Consider the following 21,790-nt stretch of genomic DNA (forward strand, 5'->3'; position numbering starts at 1 on the left):
TTCACACCTCAACTGCTAGAACAGGGCCTCATCCTCCCTGATTGAACTAACCTCGTTATCTCTAGCTTGCTTGCTAGCATATATATACCTGCCCCTGGAAATTTCCACTACATGCATCTGACGAAGTGGGTATTCACCCACGAAAGGTCATGCTCCAAAACGTATGTTAGTCTATAAGGTGCTACAGGATTCTCTGCTGCTTTTGAGTTAACATTGCTTCAGTTCAGTGGTGTTTCAATTTAGGTTTTGCAATGCATATTTCTTGGGCTTGAGGTCACGCTGGGTGCATTGTTACAAAAGATAAAATAAACACTGTGATGCCAAATGGGCACGAGGAGATGCTGGCCGTCTGTTTCACTACAGCAATGTCTAATCCCTCACAGCGGTGCTGAACTGGCTCGCAGGCTAAACTACTTTATCATGACAACCCCTTAGTGAGGGTTTATGCCAAAAACGGGACATTCCCCAAATTTCACTCCCCAAAAGGTTTAAATTTCTAAAAGAAAAATGAGGCAAACGTGCCAAAGTAAGGTCTGAGAAAGAGGTCCGGGCTTCTCCTCAAAGTCCCAGGAGATTTCTCAAGACCAGGCTTAGACAACTGCAATTTAAGATTCCCCAGGGAGCCTCTTTTCCTCCATACACACTGAAGGGACCAAACAGCTGGCTTCAGTATTTCAAGAAAGCTGTGACAAGTATGATTAGTCCCATCCAAAACATCCCTGCCACTTTCCACCCCTTCAGTGGACCAGAAACAGCACAAGCTTGGATACAGAATCATTTTCACCTACCATGGGGTGGGTGAAGAGGGGTAGATTTCTGAAGGGTACCAAGAAAGGTCTTTTGTCCTGTGTAGCTGGCTGTCATCAAAAATACTGCAATAGTGCCTTCTCGAGAAACTCAGCATGGAAGGATCTGGTTTTTCATACAGCACCCTCCCAGAAGATGGGGGTTAATCTATCAAAGTATGCTGTAATCCTCTAACTTCACCTTTGAAGGCTTTGCCTGCAACTCTGCTCTCATTCTCTTACTCCTCACTCTGGGACATTGTGCATGACCACACCTGATTATAAACTCCTCAGAGCAGGATCTGGGCCTGACTGTGGGTTTGTACTCCTACACGATAAATCATAATGTTCTTAACATTTCCAAAGTCTAGGGAGATGCCTGCACGCAAACCAAAGACCAGGACCCATCACTCCTTCAAACTTCTGCTATATATTAATGGGTCCTTATCAGCGGTAACGTCCCAGAAAAGAAAAAACCATCCCTGTGGCCAGCTCAAATCAAGAAGGCCACTCAGTGCAGAGCAGCTGTTGAAAAAGCTCTCAGACGTCAGGCTGTATCAGCAACGGGAGAGAGAATAAGGAAATAGAATGACATTGCTTTCTTGTACTTCTCATATCCTTCCACCACAATCATCATTTTTTCCAGTGTTGGGCACATGATATGGCCTGGTCTGTAGCCCTGACACTATCTTCCATGGTGCATGGTTTCTCCAGGAGCCAGCAGACCAAAAGATGTTCCATGGTTTGTATTTCACTGCAGTCACATGTCGGGTCAGTGGAGTAGCCCCACTTCCACACACTGACTTTTAGACTCATAGACTTAAAGGTCAGAAGGGACCATTATGATCATCCAGTCTGACCTCCTGCACAATGCAGGCCACAGAATCTCACCCACCCACTCCTGTAACAAACCCCTAACCTATGTCTGAGTTATTGAAGTCCTTAAATTGTGGTTTGAAGACCTCAGGCTGCAGAGAATCCTCCCGCAAGTGACTCGTGCCCCATGCTGCAGAGGAAGGCGAAAAACCTCCAGGGCTGCTGCCAATCTACCCGGAGGAAAATTCCTTCCTGACCCCAAATATGGCGATCAGTTAAACCCTGAGCATGTGAGCAACACCCAACCAGCACCCAGGTTCTACCAGCTCTTGTCTGGAGAGGATTTAAACATCTCCAAGTTAACCCCTGACACTGTATAAAATCACCTTTTGAGCTGACTTAAATAGTGAATTGACTTTGGTCCATATCAGCTTCAGGGAGATGCAGCAGAACATTCCAGAAAAGGGTCAAGAAAGTGATTGGTGTTTGGGGAGGGAGTATTTGGGGGTGTTAGGAGAATGGAAGCAGAGATGGACAACTGGAAGCTCCTGTTTACTCTCTCTCTCATAACACAAATGCCAGAGGTCACTCACTGAAATTAAACGGGAACAAATTTAAGACAGATAAAGGGAAATACTTTATGCAATGTGGAAATAACCTATCACACTTACTGAGACAGGATATTAGGAGCTTGGTGAGACTAAAATAAGAATGAGATCATCACATGAACAGGGTGTGCAGTTACACTAGCCTGGACAGTATTGCAGAAATGAGCAATCCTCATGCTTCAGGGTATGTGCTGATTACTAGGTGGGGTCAGACAGTAACTTCCCCTTCTGCTTCACTGGTGCACATAATTTGGTGCCCTGGAGCAAACCTGCAAGTCCAAAGCCCAGTGCCGCTCTGACACTGCCAAGGCAGAGGGGAGGGAGACAGGAAGCAAAGTGTGCACCTCTCATACCCCAGCAGCCATACTGAGCACTAGACAAGCAGCACGAGCAGGCTGGGAAACAAGGAGTTCTCCCTGTTCCAGTCTAGCAGGGCTGGTTGTCAGCTATAATGCCAGAGCGGGATGCAAATTGAGGGGGGAAAAGGGGGGGGGCAGCGGACTCTCCTTGGCACTATAACAAAAAGAAAAATCCCCGTCCCCACAGCCCCCAGTGCCTGGGAGAATAAATCTGATTAATAATAAAAAATGAGCTCCCTTCAAATACTTTTGATTTATTAACCCAACGTAGCTTCCAGTCCAGGATTTCAAATTAGACCCGAGTCTGCTATGAGCTCTGGGTCCATCTGTTCTCTCAGGGATTTCCCTGACATGGGGAAGTGCTGGTTTAGGTTGGTGTTGATCAGTGCTCTGGGGGAAGCCTTTTATTTTATTTTTAATGCCAGACATGTGCCTAGAATGTCTGTGCTGAATAGATTTTATAAAGCCTCCCAAAGAGCTTTCCGTGCATTGCTTTGGTGAGCGGGGTTAGAATCACTTCTATTTATTTGTCACCAAGCCATTTCTAGGGATACCAGATGCTGACAGAGTGTTCTGAAGTCACCTGGACTTTGTCAACACTATGAAAAATTGGTCATGAGTCACCCCCCAGTGCAGCTATGTCTACTGTAGCCACAGTGTCAGATGTGGTACAGGCAAGGCATGGACAGGGTAACCACTCTCTCAAGACGATTCTTTCGGCCTTAACTTTCTTTCCTTTGTTTAGCTTTCTACACCCAGCTCGCACTAATCTCAGCCCTGACACACACACACACACACACACACACACAGAAATTTAAACTTCATATGGAGCAAAAGGGAGAAAAAACACAGTGTCACCAGTGCACTCGATTATCCACACCTTTTTAATGCCATATTCAAAAGCCTGTTTGGCCAATTCACCGGGTCCATCAACTGTCTTCCCATCATCATCTGGCCCCCAGCTTGCGCTGTAAATGTCAATGTAATCGGGTCTGATGCCAAGCGACTTTGCTTCAACAACATCTGTTACATCTCCATCTAACATACGAACGCCTAAAAGCACAAAAACATTAGACATTAGGGGTGAATGGCTTTTATGAAAGTGCCAGGATTGCAATCAAAGGCCTTTGTTAGAGGCTGCGGAGAACTGAGAGGCTTGTAATATCTTGAATAGCTGAAAACAACGCCAGTGTGGGTACCGCTGCATGAAGTTCTTACGCTATTTTGGAAACCTTTCCCTCTCTCCCTTTTCTCTCTGTGTGTTGCTGATTTGATGGAAAGGAATTACAGTGATACATCATTTGCAGTGCTCTGAGCGTTCCGCTGCACGAGCAGGATTCAGAAAGCAGCCTGGTCCACAGTGAATCTAAACATTTCCCCAGCATCCCTCTCTCTGTAGTAGCAGCACTCACAAAGTCACACTCGCAGAGTTCCACATCTGCTGGAGAGAACATGCCTTTAAAATTCTTTCAGTCATAACATTTCTCTGTTAAAGACTCTCCTCCACCCCGCCCCCCTTATAATTACAGTTAATTCATTCTGATGCCTGGAAGACATTCATTAGCCTCTTTCCTGAATACTCACCAAAAAGCCCCATCTGAGAATGCAATAGGAATGTCAGTGACATTAGTTCATGCACTTTTATCTAGCAATATTTACACCAGACCCCAAAATGACACAATGCGCCAGCTTTCGATCAGGGACAAGCTAACTGCTTCTCAAAGAGAAAAGGCTGAAAGCATTTGCTAAAAAGTAAAACGAGACAATTTCTAAGGCAGAGAAATCGCTCATGTGAGCCTATTGTTCAGTGAGCAGTGTGATATGGGTGACTGTATAGGAGATCATCAGGCTTCACAGTAAACTTAAGTAAAGGGTGGGCACCCTTGGGAACTTTAGAAGCCCCAGGACGAGATTTTCAAAGCCAACTAGGGATTCAGACACACAATTAGAGCTGGACATTTTTAGATGAAGTATTTTTGGTTGGGAAAACACTGATTTGTTGAAATGGAAAATGTTTGCAGAAACATGAGTTTTAATGAAACCTTTGTTAGGATGGCTTCTCGGGTCCAGGATGAAATTTCTGGTCAGAGAAAGAGGGAGACAGCAGAACAGCCCGTAGCCCCATGATGGGATATGAATGACCCAGGTTCAAGTTCTTGCTCTGCTCTGGGCTACTGGCTGTTCTTGGGTGGGTGGGTGGGTGGACTCTTTCTTTCATGAACAATTTCAAAAGATCTCAGTTTCGTACCAATGTGGAATCCAAACAAATTCCTGCTGCCTTGAAATGTCTCACGACCTAGAATTCTTGTCGTTCAGCCAGCCCCACACACACAGCTGGGAGCTGTCTCTCTAAACTCCTCTGGTGGCTTTGAAAATGTCAACCCATGTTCATATCTTCTGGAAAAGATGGCGAGAATTTTATTTGTAACTGAATAAAGACTCATCAGTCCCTTGAAATCAAGATGAAAGTCAGAGAGGGGAGAAAATCCAAACACAATATCCAAAACGCAGTAGGACAAGCAGACCATTTGCAGCCTAACCTCACAGCAGCTCCACTGGCCATCTGCAAATACCAGCAAAGTTGCCCAAGAGATATGGTGAGGGGGCAAAACCTGACCACTGGAAAAGAAGCCTTCTAAAGCTTGACATCGAGATGCTCTAACTGCCGTGCTGAAGAGGAAGAAAAGTGATAGGTGTGATAGCACATTTCACTTCAGCTCTTTATCATCATTTTTCTTGAAGTCTTCCTCACACCGACATATAAGGGACCTAGGTTTGGGAACAGTGAATCACTTTCACTGCGAAGACTAATTCAAATAGATCAGTGTTTCCCAAACTAGGGACACTGCTTGTGTAGGGAAAGCCCCTGGTGAGCCAGGCCGGTTTGTTTACCTGCTGTGTCCGCAGGTCCGGCCGATCGCGGCTCCCGCTGGCTGTGGTTCGCCGCTCCAGGCCAATGGGAGCTGCTGGAAGCGGCAGCCAGTATGTCCCTCAGCCCGCACAGCTTCCCGCAGCCCCCATTGGCCTGGAAAAGTGAACCGCGACTAGTGAGAGCCGTGATTGGCTGGACCTGCGGATGCAGCAGGTAAAGAAACCGGCCCGGCCTGCCAGGGGCTTTCCCTACACAAGCAGCAGCCCCAGTTTGAGAATCACTGTGCTAGAGACAATGTTCATATACATCATCTGTTAATGGAACACTAGGCTAGGGATGTGTATACATGTTGCCTTTGGCTTGACACATCCCCATGGAGATGGGGAAGGCTGCGTCTGGTCACAGAGATTATCCAGTGAGCAAAGCCTGACCCAAGGTGAAACTGGAGTGACTTGTGTACCACCCTCTGGGAACAGAGGCTCCAAGGAGGCTGGGTGGGATACGGATTCAAGGGGGAACAGGCTTCAGAGGGAAGTCCCTGTCCCTGTCCCTCCCCCACCTCTCTGCTAATGAGACCTTGGGGCAACAGGTTGTCCTCAACCTGCCCTCACCCCCCCCAATCACAGGTTCAAAGCACAGGCAGAGCGCTGAAAGCAGAGGAGAGGAGTCTCCTTCCCGCAGTGCCAATGCCACGGCATGCAGGCACAGTCAGGAGTGATTGCAGGAGAGCCGTGCTCAGCTGGGTGTGTGGGAGAGACGCCGCAGTTGGAGCTGGGACAGGCCCAGGGAACTCGAAAGCCGGTCTCTCTCTCACCAGCAGAGTTGGTCCAATAACATATTACCTCACAAACTTTGTCTCTCAGGTGATTTTAATGGCTGTTGGCACCGAGGTGAGACATGGATTTTCATAAATCCATAGATTCCAAGGCCAGAAAGATCCATTGGGATCACTAAATCTGACCTCATTTTGTGTCAAGACTTATGTTTTGAACTCCTTACACTAAGTTTTGATACCAAAAAGGAGCCCCAAGGAGGGACGTTATTGAGGCAAGAGAGCCTGGCATGGAGAGTCTTTGGAGTACCTGAGCGGAGGAAAACTGGGGCTGGGTGCTCAGACCCCTCAGGGTAAGAGGGGGCAATCAGAAGGCAGCCGCCCTGGTGCACATCAACAGTGGACAAAAACAGCTCAGAGCCGTCTGTTTCCTTGATGCTCAGTTAGTCTAGTTTAGTAACTCTATTAAGTGGCTCCATGGCTGAAAGTTAGCACTGGATCATTTTAGTGCCTCCTGGAGCCAGCCAACCAGATGCCTATTTATAAAAATGCACTTCCCTTTCCACATTTATTTTTCTTAAACCAAACAAATGCAGACAGATTTAATTACCGTTGCAGCCGTGCTCTGGACTACAGGCACTTCAAATATATTTTTTCTAACGCCGTCTGCTGCTAGCAGGGAACAATCTTCAAAATACAAAGCAAAGGAGCAAAGACATTTACCAAAGCTTCTTTTCTTTGTAAAGTGAACTAACGAAACTGAAGCGAACACTAAAAAGTCACCCCTAGGCAGGGCTACGTTTTACAGCAGCATTTTACATTTCCTAAATAGCATGTGCAGATAACAAGAAATTGGTTTTTTGCATGTGCTACACAGGTGCTTATTATTCAGACCAAACAAGGTTTTTTTCAGTTAGCTGGTCGCTATCATACCTTAATTTATCCTGGATTGACAGATGTGAGGGAAAACAGCGTTATCACACCACTTTATCTTGCACATTATCATTTTTAAGAGAAAACCTTTTGTAGCATCATAATTCAAAGCACTAAACCCTTCAGACGGCGGGAGGAAAAACTAGCTTTCAAACTCTAAGTGCTAGCAACTCCAGTGCAGTCACCTGGAGTTGGGGGTGCCTGGCACCTTGCAGAATTGGGACCCAGCTCAGCTTGTGATTGGAGGACTCTTCTTCAGAGCGACATGTCCAGCACTACATGTAAGAGAAGAAGAGCTGGTGTAAACAGCAGCTTTGGGACAATGTAAGCCATTGGCTGGACTAGGCGCATTAGGTGTCCGGCAGGTCAGGCAGAGATGCTCCTCACATCCACTTCACTTCTACCTTGCCTTTTGGCTCAAATCTTGTCATTTAATATCTGACAAGTCCTGTAAGGGGTGAAGGTGAAGCTACATCTCAGGCCTGATGAGGACACTCTGTCCATCTGGAGTGTCTAGGAACCAATGAAGGATTTGCCTTTAGTGAGTCTGCAGCGAAGAGGTGGGCACGTGGAGGAGGACTAGGACTAAGGAGATCTGAACTTAATTCCTGTCTCAGATCCTAGGGCAAGTCACAATCTCTTTGTGCTTCAGTTCCCCATCTAAAATGGGACTAATAATGCCTCACAGAGGTGTTGAGACATTTGCAAGGCACACTGACAATGGTACTGTCCATACCTACATAGATGGCCTAAAAAACAAGCTGTATAAATTCTCCCTTTACTTTGTTCCCATTAAAGATGTTGCCAGTTGTGCACTTGTACAGAGGGGAAATATCCCCTCAGACTCATCACATAGCAGATCCAATATGCTAGCAATCAAACCCAAATTTATATAATACTGCATCAGGATCTATAAGTTAGAGAGTTTGGAAGAAGGAAACCAAAGTTAACTAAGAGACGGGCGGGAGAGGGAAATAAATCAGCTATTTCCCCACAGAGCAAGCAATAAAAGTTTCAGAATGCAGGCTGTAAAGAAGAGAAGGGGAAAAAAAAGGTATGCCAGGATCACTGTTTGTTTATTGAGCAGTAATGTATTTTGCCTACAGCAAATAAACAGCAATGCAAGAGCAATGAAGAACAGCAAGTAAAATTAGATTGTAGCTTTTTGAGTGTGACAAATAGGCCTCCTCGACAAGTTTTGCTCATTAAATCACAAGTTTATTTTAGTAATCCATCTAGAATCACTTTGGTAAAGCGACAGTACGTTCTGTTCCACATTCGGTAACTCTATAGGGTTCAGTTTCAAAAAAATTGACCAAAACCTACAACCTCGAGTAGTCTGCCAGTTTTATTGTCTTGGTCCACAAAGCGTTTCTGGTCTCTCCAACATGTGCACACATGGAGGCACTCATTAAAGAAGCCAAATTCAAAAGGGAGCAATGCATTTTTTATAAATCTGACAAGTAATTCCTGCCTCCATGGTTATTAAAGAGTGTGCGCTTGAAATATACCATGTGCATTTTAGGGCCTGATCCTGTAGAAGGCAGAATACCTTTAACTCCAGCTGCAGTCCACAGAAAGGCCCTGCTTGCTTCCACCAGGCAATCAGCATCCTCAGTTTGCTACAGCCTCGATTTATACTGATGGCATTAGCGTCTGTCAGTGCTGCCTGCTTCGCAAAACAGGGAATTGTCACAAGTGCCTTTAACCAGAACAGAGTTCCAGTGAATGTACCACACTTGCATGCAGAGCGAACATTTCAAAATAGGGTCTGCATTCGTTCCCCTGCATTGGGATCACAGAGAAATCTCATGTGCCATGCACACGGACACACATGCGTGTACACACCCATGCAGAGAACTAGGCGGATGCTCAAAAGTTAAAAAGAGAGATACTCCTGTTCTGGGGGGAGTCTAGTGGTTGATTTATTGGATGCACTCACTCAAGTCTCATTTCCATGATTCCATATCTCTCACCAACAAAAGCCAAACACCCATCAGAAAAAAAACAATACTCTACAAACTCCAGTAGTGCTAGAGCAGCCTTCAGGGCAGAGCCAAGTGGGTAAAATAAGGCATCTGGTTTCTTACATGCAAGTCTCCAGGATTCCTTTGCTTAGGTCTCAAACAGTGGGGCTGAGATATGGAATTTGTGTAGGGGCTCTGGAGTGGAAGGTAAGCTGGTGGCATGATACAGCAGAGAAATACAGTATCTTCAACAATTATTTTCCTTATGCTAAGTTGAGGTCACAGAAGGAAATAAAAAATCCCAGCACGAGGTTCAGTCCAGGCCCAGAACACTTGGGGGTGCAGCCTGGGGCAATCTCGTTACTGTCTCCCAAACAACACTTTCCCTGAGCACCTGTGCTAGTGGAAGAAGCAAAGTGATCTTCACACCGCAGAGAGAACCACGGTAGTATACTTGCCTGGCCATCTCACCCAGCTACTGCAATCACAGCTGCGTCATTCCCATCCTGCAGCTTTTCCCTCCCGGCCAAACACTGAGGCCAGGGCTACAGCAGAAACTTGCTAGGAGAATAATGTTGGCTAGGCGCATAATTTCTGTCACATTTCTATACTGGCAAAAGCCCTATTGTCAGTTACACTGGCATAAACGTGCTGCTGGTGGTGAAGCTTATTTTGCTAGGGGAGCTGGTAGAACCATTGGATAAGCTGTGTCTGCACTAGGGGTTTGCTGTTATAGCCATACCAGGACAACTATACCAGAAAACCAAGCTGATTAGACTAGTGTTTGGGGTAAGTTGATCCTTTAAAATGCTCTAAATCTGATTGGTTCATAGATATGCTAATACAAACAAAATTCGTTATTCTAATTAGCATCATGAATCAAATTTACTGGTAATGTTTCGTTTACTTCATTAAAGTTTGTTATCTGTATTACAGTTGTGCCAAGGTCAGGGGGCTGGTGGCCCATTGTGCCAGGGTTTGTACAAACGTAGTTTAAAAATTAAAGTCATTTTCAGTTATTTATTGAATATATTTTGTTAAATGGAAATCTCAAGTTCCTGCGGGGATGGAAGGACAGGAACATCTAAATGTATTTAATTAAAAAAGTGACATTTGCTGTTGCTCTGCAGTTGGCTCTGAGAAGGAAAATGTATTGAAGTGACACAGGTAGCTGTTCAAACGCTGGGCTAACAAGTTTACCCACAGCGCAAATGGGCAGGCTGGCCTGCCCGGGAGATACTATATCCAACATGCTGAGCACTCAGGAGAGTAGAACGTGGAGAGTCAAAAAACTGATGCTCTCTCTCTGCAGCAGGAGCACCCTTTTCCAGCCCAGGATGTGCGTGCAAAGAATGTGAGAGCAACTCTGACAAACACAGGGCAGTTGCGGAGATGGGATCCTATTGCAAACATGCTAATAGCTCAAATTTCCATCTGCCGGAAAGTGCGGCCCCCTCCTGGTATGTGTTGTTTGTCTGCAAGGGTGGGACAGAAAGGGCCTGAACTCCGGGTGCTTGGACCCACCTGCAGCAAGAGATGCATCTTTGAAAATGACCAGCCTCTGCATCGACAGGAACAGCTGCAATTGTTTCTTCCATGTGCTCCCCCACCCCCAGTTTCTAAAGAACAATATGCTTGTTTCCACCTACCAGTTGGGGGAGGGGGCAAAGAAGGGATGCAGGGAAGCAGAAGTGTAAGCAGAGTCAGAATGAGCTCTACCCTGACATCTGGTGGTGAGCTGTGGAAAAAGACTTCAGCGGCTGATCTCGGTTGCATGGGCACACCCACCTAGCAGGATGGGACTGCTTGCCCAAATGGTCACTTTGGCTGCTGCAGGATCCCTAGTCTCTTTGTTATTGGGGCAGGAGTAATAAAGTGTTGTTATCCTGGGGATGTGAATCAAGGACAGTAGAACTGCACTTGGCATTTTATGATGGAGGGACTCACCCTCAACTAAGAAGCACTCGCTAGACAAGGGATACGGGTTCCAAAGCCCAGTGAATTGAGAAAGAGAGAAAGGCTGGGATAGGTAGGGGCATTGGGCAATGTGGGTCCCTTTTGATGGCCCCAAACACCACTTTGATCTCTCCATAGTGTAATAATAGAATTAATTTTGACTCAGTTAGGAGTCTTGTTACATGCTGCAGAGCTGAAGCCACTGATTCTGAGGTCTAAGCATTAGACCTGCTTTGGACTAATGGTTCTGTGTGCAAGCACTGAAGCCCGCTACTAACAGCTGACATCACCAAGAGCTGAAATCACTAAAGAGCTGAAGTTACTGAGAGTGGAAATCATTGAGAGATGTGTTAGGGGTGGGGGGAGGCTGAAGACAAGTTGGTGAGCAGCTAGCAGAGAGGAGTGGCTAGCAGGGTGGCTGGCGGAGAGGCGCAGCTGGTGGTGAAGACTGCAGCAGAACCTCACAGAGAGGTGTGGCAATCAGCTGTCAACCTGAACAGTGGAGCATGTAAGATACCCTCCATACCTCCCCACTTCCACCCAGGCTCTCCAGATGAGCTTCTGAACTCTGGAGGCTGCACTAACCAGGGACAGAGACTGTGGGACGGCTGACTGTTGGGTTGCTGGACTTAAGACCATGAGGGGGAAAGGACACTGCCAGACTTACTTGGGGGTGGGTCTTTTGCTCATGGTTTGCATTATGAATCCTTTTTGTGGTGTTTCCCCAACATAATGCTGCATTGTTTCCTTCCTTTATTAAAGGCTTTTGCTACACTCAGACTCCGTGCTTGCGAGAGTGAAAGTATCATCTTAGAGGTGCCCAGTGGGGTGGTATGTAAATTGTCCCAGGTAACTGGGTGGGGGCTCGAGCTAGTTTTGCATTGTGTTATTGAAACAGAACCCTTAGATACCGAACCCGGCCCTTGTTACTGCCAACTCTGATGGGCAGAAGGGTTACAGAAGAGAAGAGCAGTTCCCTTTAAGGGAGATTTGAGAAGGATGTGTTGGAAAGGGGACACGTGTGGTTGACACAAGGTGAACCAGACCTCTATCTAGCTCCAGAAAGTACATGGTCTCCTGCTGACTTCATAGGAACATTCATAGAATATCAGGGTTGGAAGGGACCTCAGGAGGTCATCTAGTCCAACCTCCTGCTCACAGCAGGACCAACACCAGCTAAATCAACCAATCCTCAACTAAAATCACACTTAGGTTTCTCTATAATCAAGGGACCACAGATGTCCCAACACCACTTCAGCCCCACTGCACGTTGGGCCAAAGGCTATGCAGCCTCTGCCTAAAGAGATAGGAGAGGTGGGCACAAGAGGGAAAAGAGAAAGGACCCAGAATAAGAGTGTAGAGAATAGGAAAGGAGGACAATGAGGGATAAATAGGAAGGAAAAGGGGTAGGAAAGTCAGGACAGGGGAAAGAAACCGAACAGGAATAAAGGAGCTGTTCCCCGCTTCTACTCACATCCTACCCTACGTTTCCTTTGGAAGCATCCCAAAAATCCTCTCACAGCCAGTGCAGCCACATTCCCATGTTCCCAGCAAGCTCAGCCATCCTTCTCAGAGGCAGCATTTCCACTCAGTCGCTAACAAAAGTGCTGCCACCTGCTAGCAGCACTGCCAACTCCTAAACAGCTGGAAGACAGTACAATGCTGGAAAGGCGCTCACCTGCCAATCTGCCTCCAGGCCCCTCCCTGGCGTGCAGTTCCAGCAGCCGAGTGGAGGGCAGCAAAGTGGGATTGCACAGCTGTGAGAAAACTGCATCCAATTCCCTGCTCCACAAGTTGCACTTCCATAAAGGAAAGTGGCAAGCGGCTTGCATACAGCAGCCCCTGAGAACAGTATTTTATAATAGCCTTGCCAGTAAAATCTGTTGCTACCAAGGCAAATTACAAAGAGCCCAGAGAGCGAAGCATGCAGCGAGACAGACTATTCTAGATTCCAGGATTTAGATGCAAGAAGAAGTGAAAACATTAGGAGGAATTTTCAGACAGAGTCTGACTTGATTGAATACATTCCCAAAAACCTATGGAAGCTTTGTTTGCTCCATTTAGGACAGGTTCTATAAAAGGCACAATTCTATATAAATCACGTTGGCTCAATTTTATATTTAAATATGGGAAAAAGTCCAGGAGGATCATACAGGGAAAAAGCATGCATCTGCTCCTACAAACCCCAAAACTGGTCCTTTACCAAATGAAGACCTAACCCTGTTCTTTTGACTTCCCTGGTCAGTTCCAGCAGCCATGATTAGCCCCTCATGTGGAGCGTTAATCTCTGATGTGAATATTGAGCTGAACTTGGGTGTTGCAGCTTCCCTCATTGAAGCTGGTGTGGCTGACTACCAATGAGAAGGGGCCACTGGTTTAGCTGGCTGCAGGATGACAATTCTGTTTGGCAGAAACTTCTGAAGTTTTGAAATTTATTTTTGTTTTACACTGGAACAAACCCAAAACCTTTGAAAAGTTTCTGAGGACAGGGAGTCATGTCCTAGCGCCCACTTTTGGATCAGGGAGTGTGCTCCCATTCATCCTGCAGACTCAGGCCCCACCTAGAATGTAGCCAACCCAGGTTCAAATCCTTGCTCTGACTAACTCAGACCAGAGCTTTTCGTCCCAGATCACTCTGGATCAGGTAGGGCGGGCATTTAAACCAGGTCTCTCACATGCCAGGCCAGTGCCCTAATCGCCCCGCCTGAGTGTGTGAGAAATCTCTCGCTAAAAACAAACCAACCAACCTCAAAGAACCCCTTCCCAATGAAACCGACACAACTTGGGGAAGGGGTTCCAACTAGCTGTAGCCACCTGTGATTTGTACTAACGGAGGATTTACAAGATGCAGAGGGCACATTGTCAGCCATGTCCTCAGAGCAGAATTCAGCAGGTCCCCAACCTCTTCACGAAAATACGTCTCCAGTGTCGGGGGCGGGGTTTGGGGGAGGGAGGCGCTTCAGGATCATTCTTAATCAAGGACATAAGGGTGCCCCGACAAAGATTCAAGGCTTTAGCAGTTCCAGACCAGGTCACTGCTCCAAGCTTCACTGGCCCCCTGTCAATCTCAGTTCAAGAAATCACAACCCACTGGTCCGGACTGGCAGAACTACAGGTCCAGGAGATAGAGGTGTGTAAATAGCAAACCACACACAGAGAGAAAGCCCCAGCTTAGCTTCAGCCTTACCTCCTATTCTTGCATTATACGCGATGCCCACGATACAATGAGAGTTGTTTGCTTTAGCTGCAACTTGTCCAGCACAGCGGGTGCCATGTCTGAAAACAGAATTTACAGTCCGGATACATTTCCATGTAAGTAATTGACAACACAGTCACATACAGATGTGTACCAAGTGAGTGTATGTATTGTATGTGACACCCAGCACCATGACGCCATTGCTAATAGTCACGTTCCTGCTTAAGCTATTTGCAATGTTGTATCCCATCATGTCTCCCTCTCTCATTCTACAGTGATGTCATAATGCTCCATCTGCGACATTCTGATCCCTCGGGTGAGCTCATAAACTCAGGCTTAAGACTTCCGCAGCAGACGAAACTGACTCGAGAGTGCGGAAGCTTTTTATTAAAAAAAACCACAATAACGGCCAGGGGAATAGAGAACATTAGTAGCCAAGTAAGTTTTCTTTTCAAACGTGCCGCCACGTGGAAGTCCCATTTTAATCTAGGTTCAGAAAGTGTGACAACATTTTGACATCTAAATGGAAAAGTGCTTAGAGGCTTGGCATCATTAAGGGAATTCACAGACGGTGACCCTTAAAAATATAGTTTTTGGTTAGTCCTTTTAGACAAGAGGACACATTTCCAGTCAGCTGTTCAAGAACCCCACCCCACGACTCCTGTTAGCAGCAGCAGAAGTCACATGAACATTAAACCCCTGAACATTCACCCCCTCTCTGTTCACAAATTGTCCTTTAGAAGATTCCCCCTGTATGTGGCCCGTTTTGCACAGGGTGGAGAATAGACTCATTTGTCTTAAATGGTAGAGCTGTTCATTTTACAAGACATTACGGGACACAGGGCATGAAAAAAGTCTATTGGCATTTGTTTGATAGAAAGTTACTTGGCAGCTGGTGTTTACATGAAGAGAACTATGCTGTATGGTTGCAGATGTGTATACACCACATTAGGAGGACAAAATTACATTCAAATAAAGAGTTTGGGGTGTGGAGGGGAGTTGAGCTGACAGAGCATGGACAATTGCTATAAAAAAGTGTGTGATTTCACATAAGTGCTGTGGCCTCACCAGCATACCTGTCACCTCATCTCAAAAAAGGATATGGCAGAGCTGGAAGGGATTTAGAAAGGGGACAAATAAGAGGTGATTTGATAAAAATATATAAAATAATGAATAGTCTAGGGATGGTAAACTTCTGTTCTCCAATTCTCAAAATGCAAGAACAAGGGGGCAATCAAAAAGGTGGCAAATTCAAAACCGATAAAAGGAAATACTTTTTCACAAAACTCGGAATTAGACTGTGGAACTCACTGCCACAAGAAGTTGCTGAGGCCAAGAATCTGACAGGATTCAGAAAGGGGTTGGACATTTACATGGCTATTGAGAATTTCCAGACTCATCCTAATTAACAATAAGAATTTTGGAAGGGATATTAAATTTCATGCTTCAGGGTTTAAGCAAATCTTTATTAGAGGTCAGTATGAAGGGGGCAGATGATCCAACATCTCCCTATTAAAGAGTTCTAACACCCTCCTCAGAAACAGGACACTGGACTAGAAGGCCCAGGGACATGATCCAGTAGGGCACATCCCATGTTCTTAAGAAGTGGGCAAGGAAGGACAGTATGTTATTATCTGAAGACAGTGGATGACATTAAACTGATGCCTACATGTCGCACGTCTTCCCCCCTTGGAGAGGGAACTGCTCCAACTCACCTGTGCCTCATTCACAGCCTTGGTGGGGCCTGACAGAGGACAGGCGTTACCTTATAAAGAGCCAGAGAGGGACAAGAAACAGAGAGAGGAAGCTCAGGAAACTGCATAGAGTGAAAAAGGCTCCTGCAGGAAAGTTCCTGACACCAGGGGAGTTTGGAAGCTAGAACCAAAAGGCTAAGCTCCAGCCGAGTAATGCCTGGGAGTGACGGCTGAATCAGAGGAGGGTCTTAGGCCCCTTGGGAAGGAGGAGATGGGTTGGGCCCAGTTTAAAACTGGGGTAAACTACCAGAGGAGAGACACCATTGAGTTCTGTTTGTGATAGACTTTGCTGCCAGCCAGAGCGGAACTGGTGAAAGGGCGGATTGAAGGGACCAGAGAGAGGAACAGCACAAGCCCCAGAAAGAGAACTGCGGGCTTCCCTTCACCAAGGAGGAAAGGTTTGGGCCTGAGAAGGCCATTGAAGATAGGGTGACCAGACAGCACGTGTGAAAAATCAGGAAGGGGGGGGGGGAGAAATAGGCGCCTATAAAAGAAAAAGCCCCAAATATCAGGACTGTCCCTATAAAATCGGGACATCTGGACATCGGGACAAACTGGAGACCATGTGGAAGATGAAATAAGCTAGACCCCAACTCAAGTAATTCTACTTTTAAATATTCACAGCCTACTAAAACAATTTACAAAGGAATTATAAGGAATGCAACATACTTATTCTCGTTGCTGGCATCGTAGCGTGGACTTGGATCACAGTCATTGTCATTGACATCATAGCTTGCCTGAGGATCCTAAAAACATTTCACTTTGGTTAGTGAGCGCAACTAGTCAGAGCACAGACTGGACCTAAGGAACATGGAATTAACACAGCAAGTGTAACAGGAAGAGATCACCCAAGCATGCCCCAGCAAGGCATGGCTTCCCTTGGAATTTACATTTAATAAGCAACCGTAACATTAACTTGGGAAGACGTTGCTGCTTTGGAGGGGAGAAGCAATGTAAATGGAGCCGCACTCGTTGCTGGGATCTGATAGACAGAGACATCTCATCGTTCAGCCGTAGTTCAGGCATAACTGGGATGCCAGGCTCAGTTATTGCAGAATGCCCTTACCCTAAGGTTATAAGCTTTGTCTCACCACTGACAAGAAAGTGGTTCAATATTTTCTGCTTTTCCAATTACGCCCTTCCGGGAGGCTATAAAGTGTTCACTCCACAAATAAAACGAAATACTTAAATGAAAAGCCTGTGAGCCAGATAAGATGCTACATTAGCACTAACAGAGCACTCCAGGGGCTAGGGCTGGGGAGATGACTTATGCAATCATCTGGCACTTCTCATTTAATTCTCAAGTATTTGCTTAAGACGAACAAAGGCTATTGGCATTCATTATTAAATCCAGCATACTCATCAGGCTGGGAACCGGAGCTTGCAAGCCCGGAGGAGAAACAGCTTAAAAGGGCTCACTGAAATTTACAAGGAACTTCTTTTTCCTTAGTGTGCAATTGCTTGTGAGCCAATGGAAAGTGTCTGTGCATTTGCTGGGTGTGGGCCCTTCTTTATATTAACTTATTTAAAGTGTTTAGAAGCACCTGTTCAGGCTCTTTTACAGCTTTTTGAAATAAATTAAATGAAGAATTAATCTATTAAAAATGACGAGCTTTGCACTGTGAGCTGAATCCTGCGGTCCAGCATCTCTCACTCATGGGAGTTTGCCTTATAGGAAATGAGGGAAAATAGAGTTAGGACCCAGGATCTGACACTAAAATCCTTAACTCTTAGGGCACACCTATAACAAAGACATGTCAAACCTATTAAAGCAGTGAAAAGAAGAGGATCCTGGGCACAGAAGACTCAGATAGTCAGAAACGGTCCCTGTCAGCATCTTACAGACCTGTAGGAATGCTACATCGTATGCTGTTTTATGTATTAGAACATCGTCAACTGTTGCAGGAGAAACATCAACCAGTGAACTCTTGGCTTGACTGGTAAAGAGTGTTTCAGTTCCTGTTTATAACTGAGAGAGGCATTCCACTCACACACCTGTGTCATCCAAATACTGAGCTAGCAGTGAGTCAGCAGGGACTGGCATGTCAGAGTCTTCACCGTAAAATGGGGATCAGATGAGAACCAGGAGAATTGTACTAAATGTATTGCCTCCATCCAGTATGTGTCAGGATCAGGCTAGAGAGGTATGAGATACAGTCCATGTTGCCAAGATGGAATGTGATCCAAAGCCCATCAGGTTCCTAGTGAGGATTTGGGCGTTGGGTGTTTGGCAATCAGGATCTTTCGGTTAAAAAGTCAGACTCCCCAAGGCCAGGAAAGAGATTAGCTATGGAAAGTCTTATGTCTTGCTTGATCTCTTTTCAAACTCTGGCTAGGCAAAGCCATTTACACCATCTTTGTCTTTGGCCACAGGATGCCTGATTTTACTACAGGAGACTGATGAAGGTTTAAAAATATCCCACCACCATCTCCTAGTTAGCTGGCTAATCCCCAATGGGAATGATGTTTCAAATCTGAAGTTCTGCTTTTTTCCCAATCTTTATGAGTATTCTGTTGATGACTGACCTTAAATTATGTTTTCATTTTTAAAGTTCTTCAGAAACAAATTCACTGGGGGAAAAAAGTCTCTGCTCCCATTTTCCTTGAACTATCATATTTTCATCACATTTTCCATTTGACATGCCAGTCTAAAAGGTTACAGAGAAGCGGCAAAGAATTATTATTTTTTTTACTTACATAGTTTTGTACGAGATCAGGATGACTTGTCTCTATGCCATCATCAAGAATGGTCACCACCACGTTTTTGCCAGTATATCCTCTCTGCCAGGCTGCTGGAATATTCATTTCTGACCTGCAGCGATTGTTTTTATCTCCACAGTGCTGAGGGCAGAAATAGCAAGGGGCAAATTATAAAACTGATCCATCCCAATATGCCAATGAGTTCAAAGCATCCCCAGTTCAGCTGAAGAACGATACTGTGCAAACAAATCAAATAATCTGAAAAATACATTTACATTCCACAGTTTACCAAGCTATTTGTAAGGTTGTTTTAAATTTACATACTAGATCAAGAAATCCCCAAACAAGTTAATGAAGGGAACTGAAATCTTAATATTCTTTGGTTCTTCCACTTGGGGGATCTTCAACTTTGTATGACTCTAAAGTAGCATTTCTATCAAACTCCTTTATTTTAAATGACTTTCCCTACCAACCACAAATCAATGAACCAAAATAAAATGATCTTACTGCATACAGGTAGCTTCAGCCCTTAGAATTTTGTACCTGTAATAAAGTGATCATGATGAAAGCTAATTACAATAAACAACAATACTCAGCTCTTCTATAGTGCTTTCCATCAGCAGATCTCAAAGCACTTTACAAAGGAGGTCAGTATCGTCATCCCATGTTACAGGGGAGGCAAATAACTTGCCGACTGTCACCCAGCAGGTCAGTGGCAGAGCCAGGAAGAAAACCCAGGTCACCTCAGTCCCAGTCCAATGCTCAGTCACTAGGCCATATGGCCCCTAAAGATGACATTCTTCTGCCCCTAAAGATGACATTGTTCTCCTGGGATACATTAATACAGCTACAAAGCACATTCACTGGATGCAAACACAGAAGTCAATGGGCTACACTATCAAGAGTAATGAAACTTTTAATTTTTTTTAAAAAGGAACTTTGCTGTAAAAGAACCCTACCATAGAAAAGTACCTGGCTAGCAACAAGGCGATTACTGAAGATACTCACCATATACCACATTTTAGACCACATTGGGTCATTGAAGTGAATCAAAGGAGGGTCACCCCGAATATGTCTCTTAATGCGTCGTTTCACTTCCTGTTGCTGTAGCCACTTCACCTACAGAGATTTTAAATGACTGAATATGCAAATAAAGATATAACAAAAACACTAGCCACTCAAACATTGTATATACAGTATAAATGAAAAATCCCAAGCAAACAAAACAACTTTTGAAACAGAAAGGCCTTTAACATTATATTCCTGACTCATTTCTAACCAGCCTGTGGATGGTTTTCCTCACCATGGAAAAATCTAGAGCAAATTTAGATTTTGCATGAGGCTGTGTTCTGTTCCAGAAAGAAAACGAATTAAATCTGAAATGGAAGAAGTCAAATCTACCTCTCATCTTCTTTGTAGGCTGCTTTATCACATTTGTAAGTTTTTAAAGTACACCGCTACCTCGCTATAACGCCATCCGATATAACATGAATTTGCATATAATATGGTAAAGCAGTGCTCCGGGGGTGCTGCACACTCCGGTGGATCAAAGCAAGCTCAATATAACACGGTAAGATTATTTGGCTCCCAAGGACAGCGTTATATTGAGGTAGAGGTGTACAATGGATGGAATATGTAATGAGACAGTCTAATTAGATGTTCTGGATACAAACAGAGCCAGTTCTGCAAGCTACTACTGATATGGATGAGAGTTTGCAGGACTGGACCCACAACGGACTAATTCTTGCATTTGACAACAGAATATATATACAATGCCAAAGCACAGCTAACAACAACAACAACAACAGTGCAGACTCCCATGTATACCATCAGAGCCAGGCACGTCCTGGCTTTCCCCACTCCGAGTGCCTGGATTCTTTTGAAGACAAAGCCTTATGAAGCCAAATGATTTGTCATTCACAAGCAGAACACTTTGCCCAGGCTCTCAGAAAATGGGTTTGTGGTTTCTTTTTTTAACTTGGAGGGGAAATATTAGCAGTTATGTCAAGGGTGAGCTTGTGACTTTGCAGGGTTCAGGTCCCTGCCTGGTGTGTTTTCCTCTCGAGAGTAGGTAATTGGGAACAGACCTGAACTCAGCAGAGGCAGGACTCTGTGCTGGAGACTCTATTGTAACTAGGGAAGAACTGGTGCTGACAGTGGCTTTCTTCTGGGAAAATCAGCATCTGCCTCTGCCTGGGGGACCTGGTGAGAAGGGGTCCAGAAGGAACTCCTGCCTGCAATGGAAGCCTGAGAATTTCCCATGCAAGGGCTGAACCATCATTTCAATATTAACAAGTGAGAGCCCAGGACAGATGGGTTTGTGCAGATTTTTAGTGGGATGCATGTGAGATATTATCCAGCAAGGGGAAGGGCACCAGCGCACAGACATGTGCCCCGAGAGAATGGTAGGACAGCACGCTGCTCCATGGGTCATACATAAAGGTTTGGTCCCTGAAAACAGTATCAACTATGGGCTGAGTCAGCAAAACACTTATGCACATGCTAACCAACAGCATTATCTATGGGCTGAGTCAGCAAAGAATGTAAGCGTGCGCTTAAGCCCTGTTGTAGGTAAAACACTTGGTTAAGTGAGTAGATGAAGGATGACTAGTAAATTCTTCATTGGGCAAGTACTTAAGATGATTTGCTGAACAGGGGCTTATTTTTCTTTCTTGTTGGTGATATTTCATCTGTTCTGCAGAACTGGTTCCGACACTGGCAGACCAGATGCCAGCTCATCTCAAAGCCCCAGGCCAATTCACTTGTGCATTAGTATAGATCAAGGTGATTGTATTTGGTGTTTAAACTTCACAAAAACTAATGAGATGTTACTTGCATTGTGTTCACTTTTCTGTATCCCATTATAATGTAGTAGCAATTTATACTGTATATACCCCTATAACCAACTAACCCATCAAAGGAGAAAGAAGCCTTGTAGAATGCAAATGAAGAACTCTAACAGAAAAGGGCTCATTTCAAAGCAAGTGGTCTTTGTGTTGATGACTGGAGGTCAAAGACACAAACGGCATTTCTCACTCTCCGTCATCAAAGGAAAAGCCCACTTGGGTAGAG

At 45.2% G+C, this 21,790-nt stretch overlaps 1 protein-coding gene across 5 annotated transcripts in view; it reads right to left on the reverse strand.

The window, feature by feature from the left end:
• PCSK6 (proprotein convertase subtilisin/kexin type 6) overlaps positions 1–21,790 on the reverse strand; it is a 157,509-nt gene that overhangs the window by 59,186 nt on the left and 76,533 nt on the right. For 4 of the 5 annotated variants that reach the window (XR_004371765.2, XM_032766015.2, XM_032766017.2 and 1 more), the window contains 5 exons: positions 19,727–19,837; positions 18,716–18,859; positions 16,688–16,764; positions 14,256–14,344; positions 3,449–3,621 (listed from right to left, as the gene is read on the reverse strand). Coding sequence is in view for 4 of the 5 variants with exons in the window: in XM_032766015.2 (XP_032621906.1) it covers positions 3,449–3,621; positions 14,256–14,344; positions 16,688–16,764; positions 18,716–18,859; positions 19,727–19,837 (594 nt within the window). In the remaining variant the exon portion in view is untranslated. Of the gene's footprint in view, positions 1–3,448; positions 3,622–14,255; positions 14,345–16,687; positions 16,765–18,715; positions 18,860–19,726; positions 19,838–20,805; positions 20,921–21,790 lie in introns of all 5 variants that reach the window. The other variant, XM_032766019.2, reaches the window with a different exon arrangement.

This window comes from Chelonoidis abingdonii, chromosome 9 (genome assembly GCF_003597395.2).
Source record: "Chelonoidis abingdonii isolate Lonesome George chromosome 9, CheloAbing_2.0, whole genome shotgun sequence".
NCBI lineage: Eukaryota > Metazoa > Chordata > Testudines > Testudinidae > Chelonoidis > Chelonoidis abingdonii.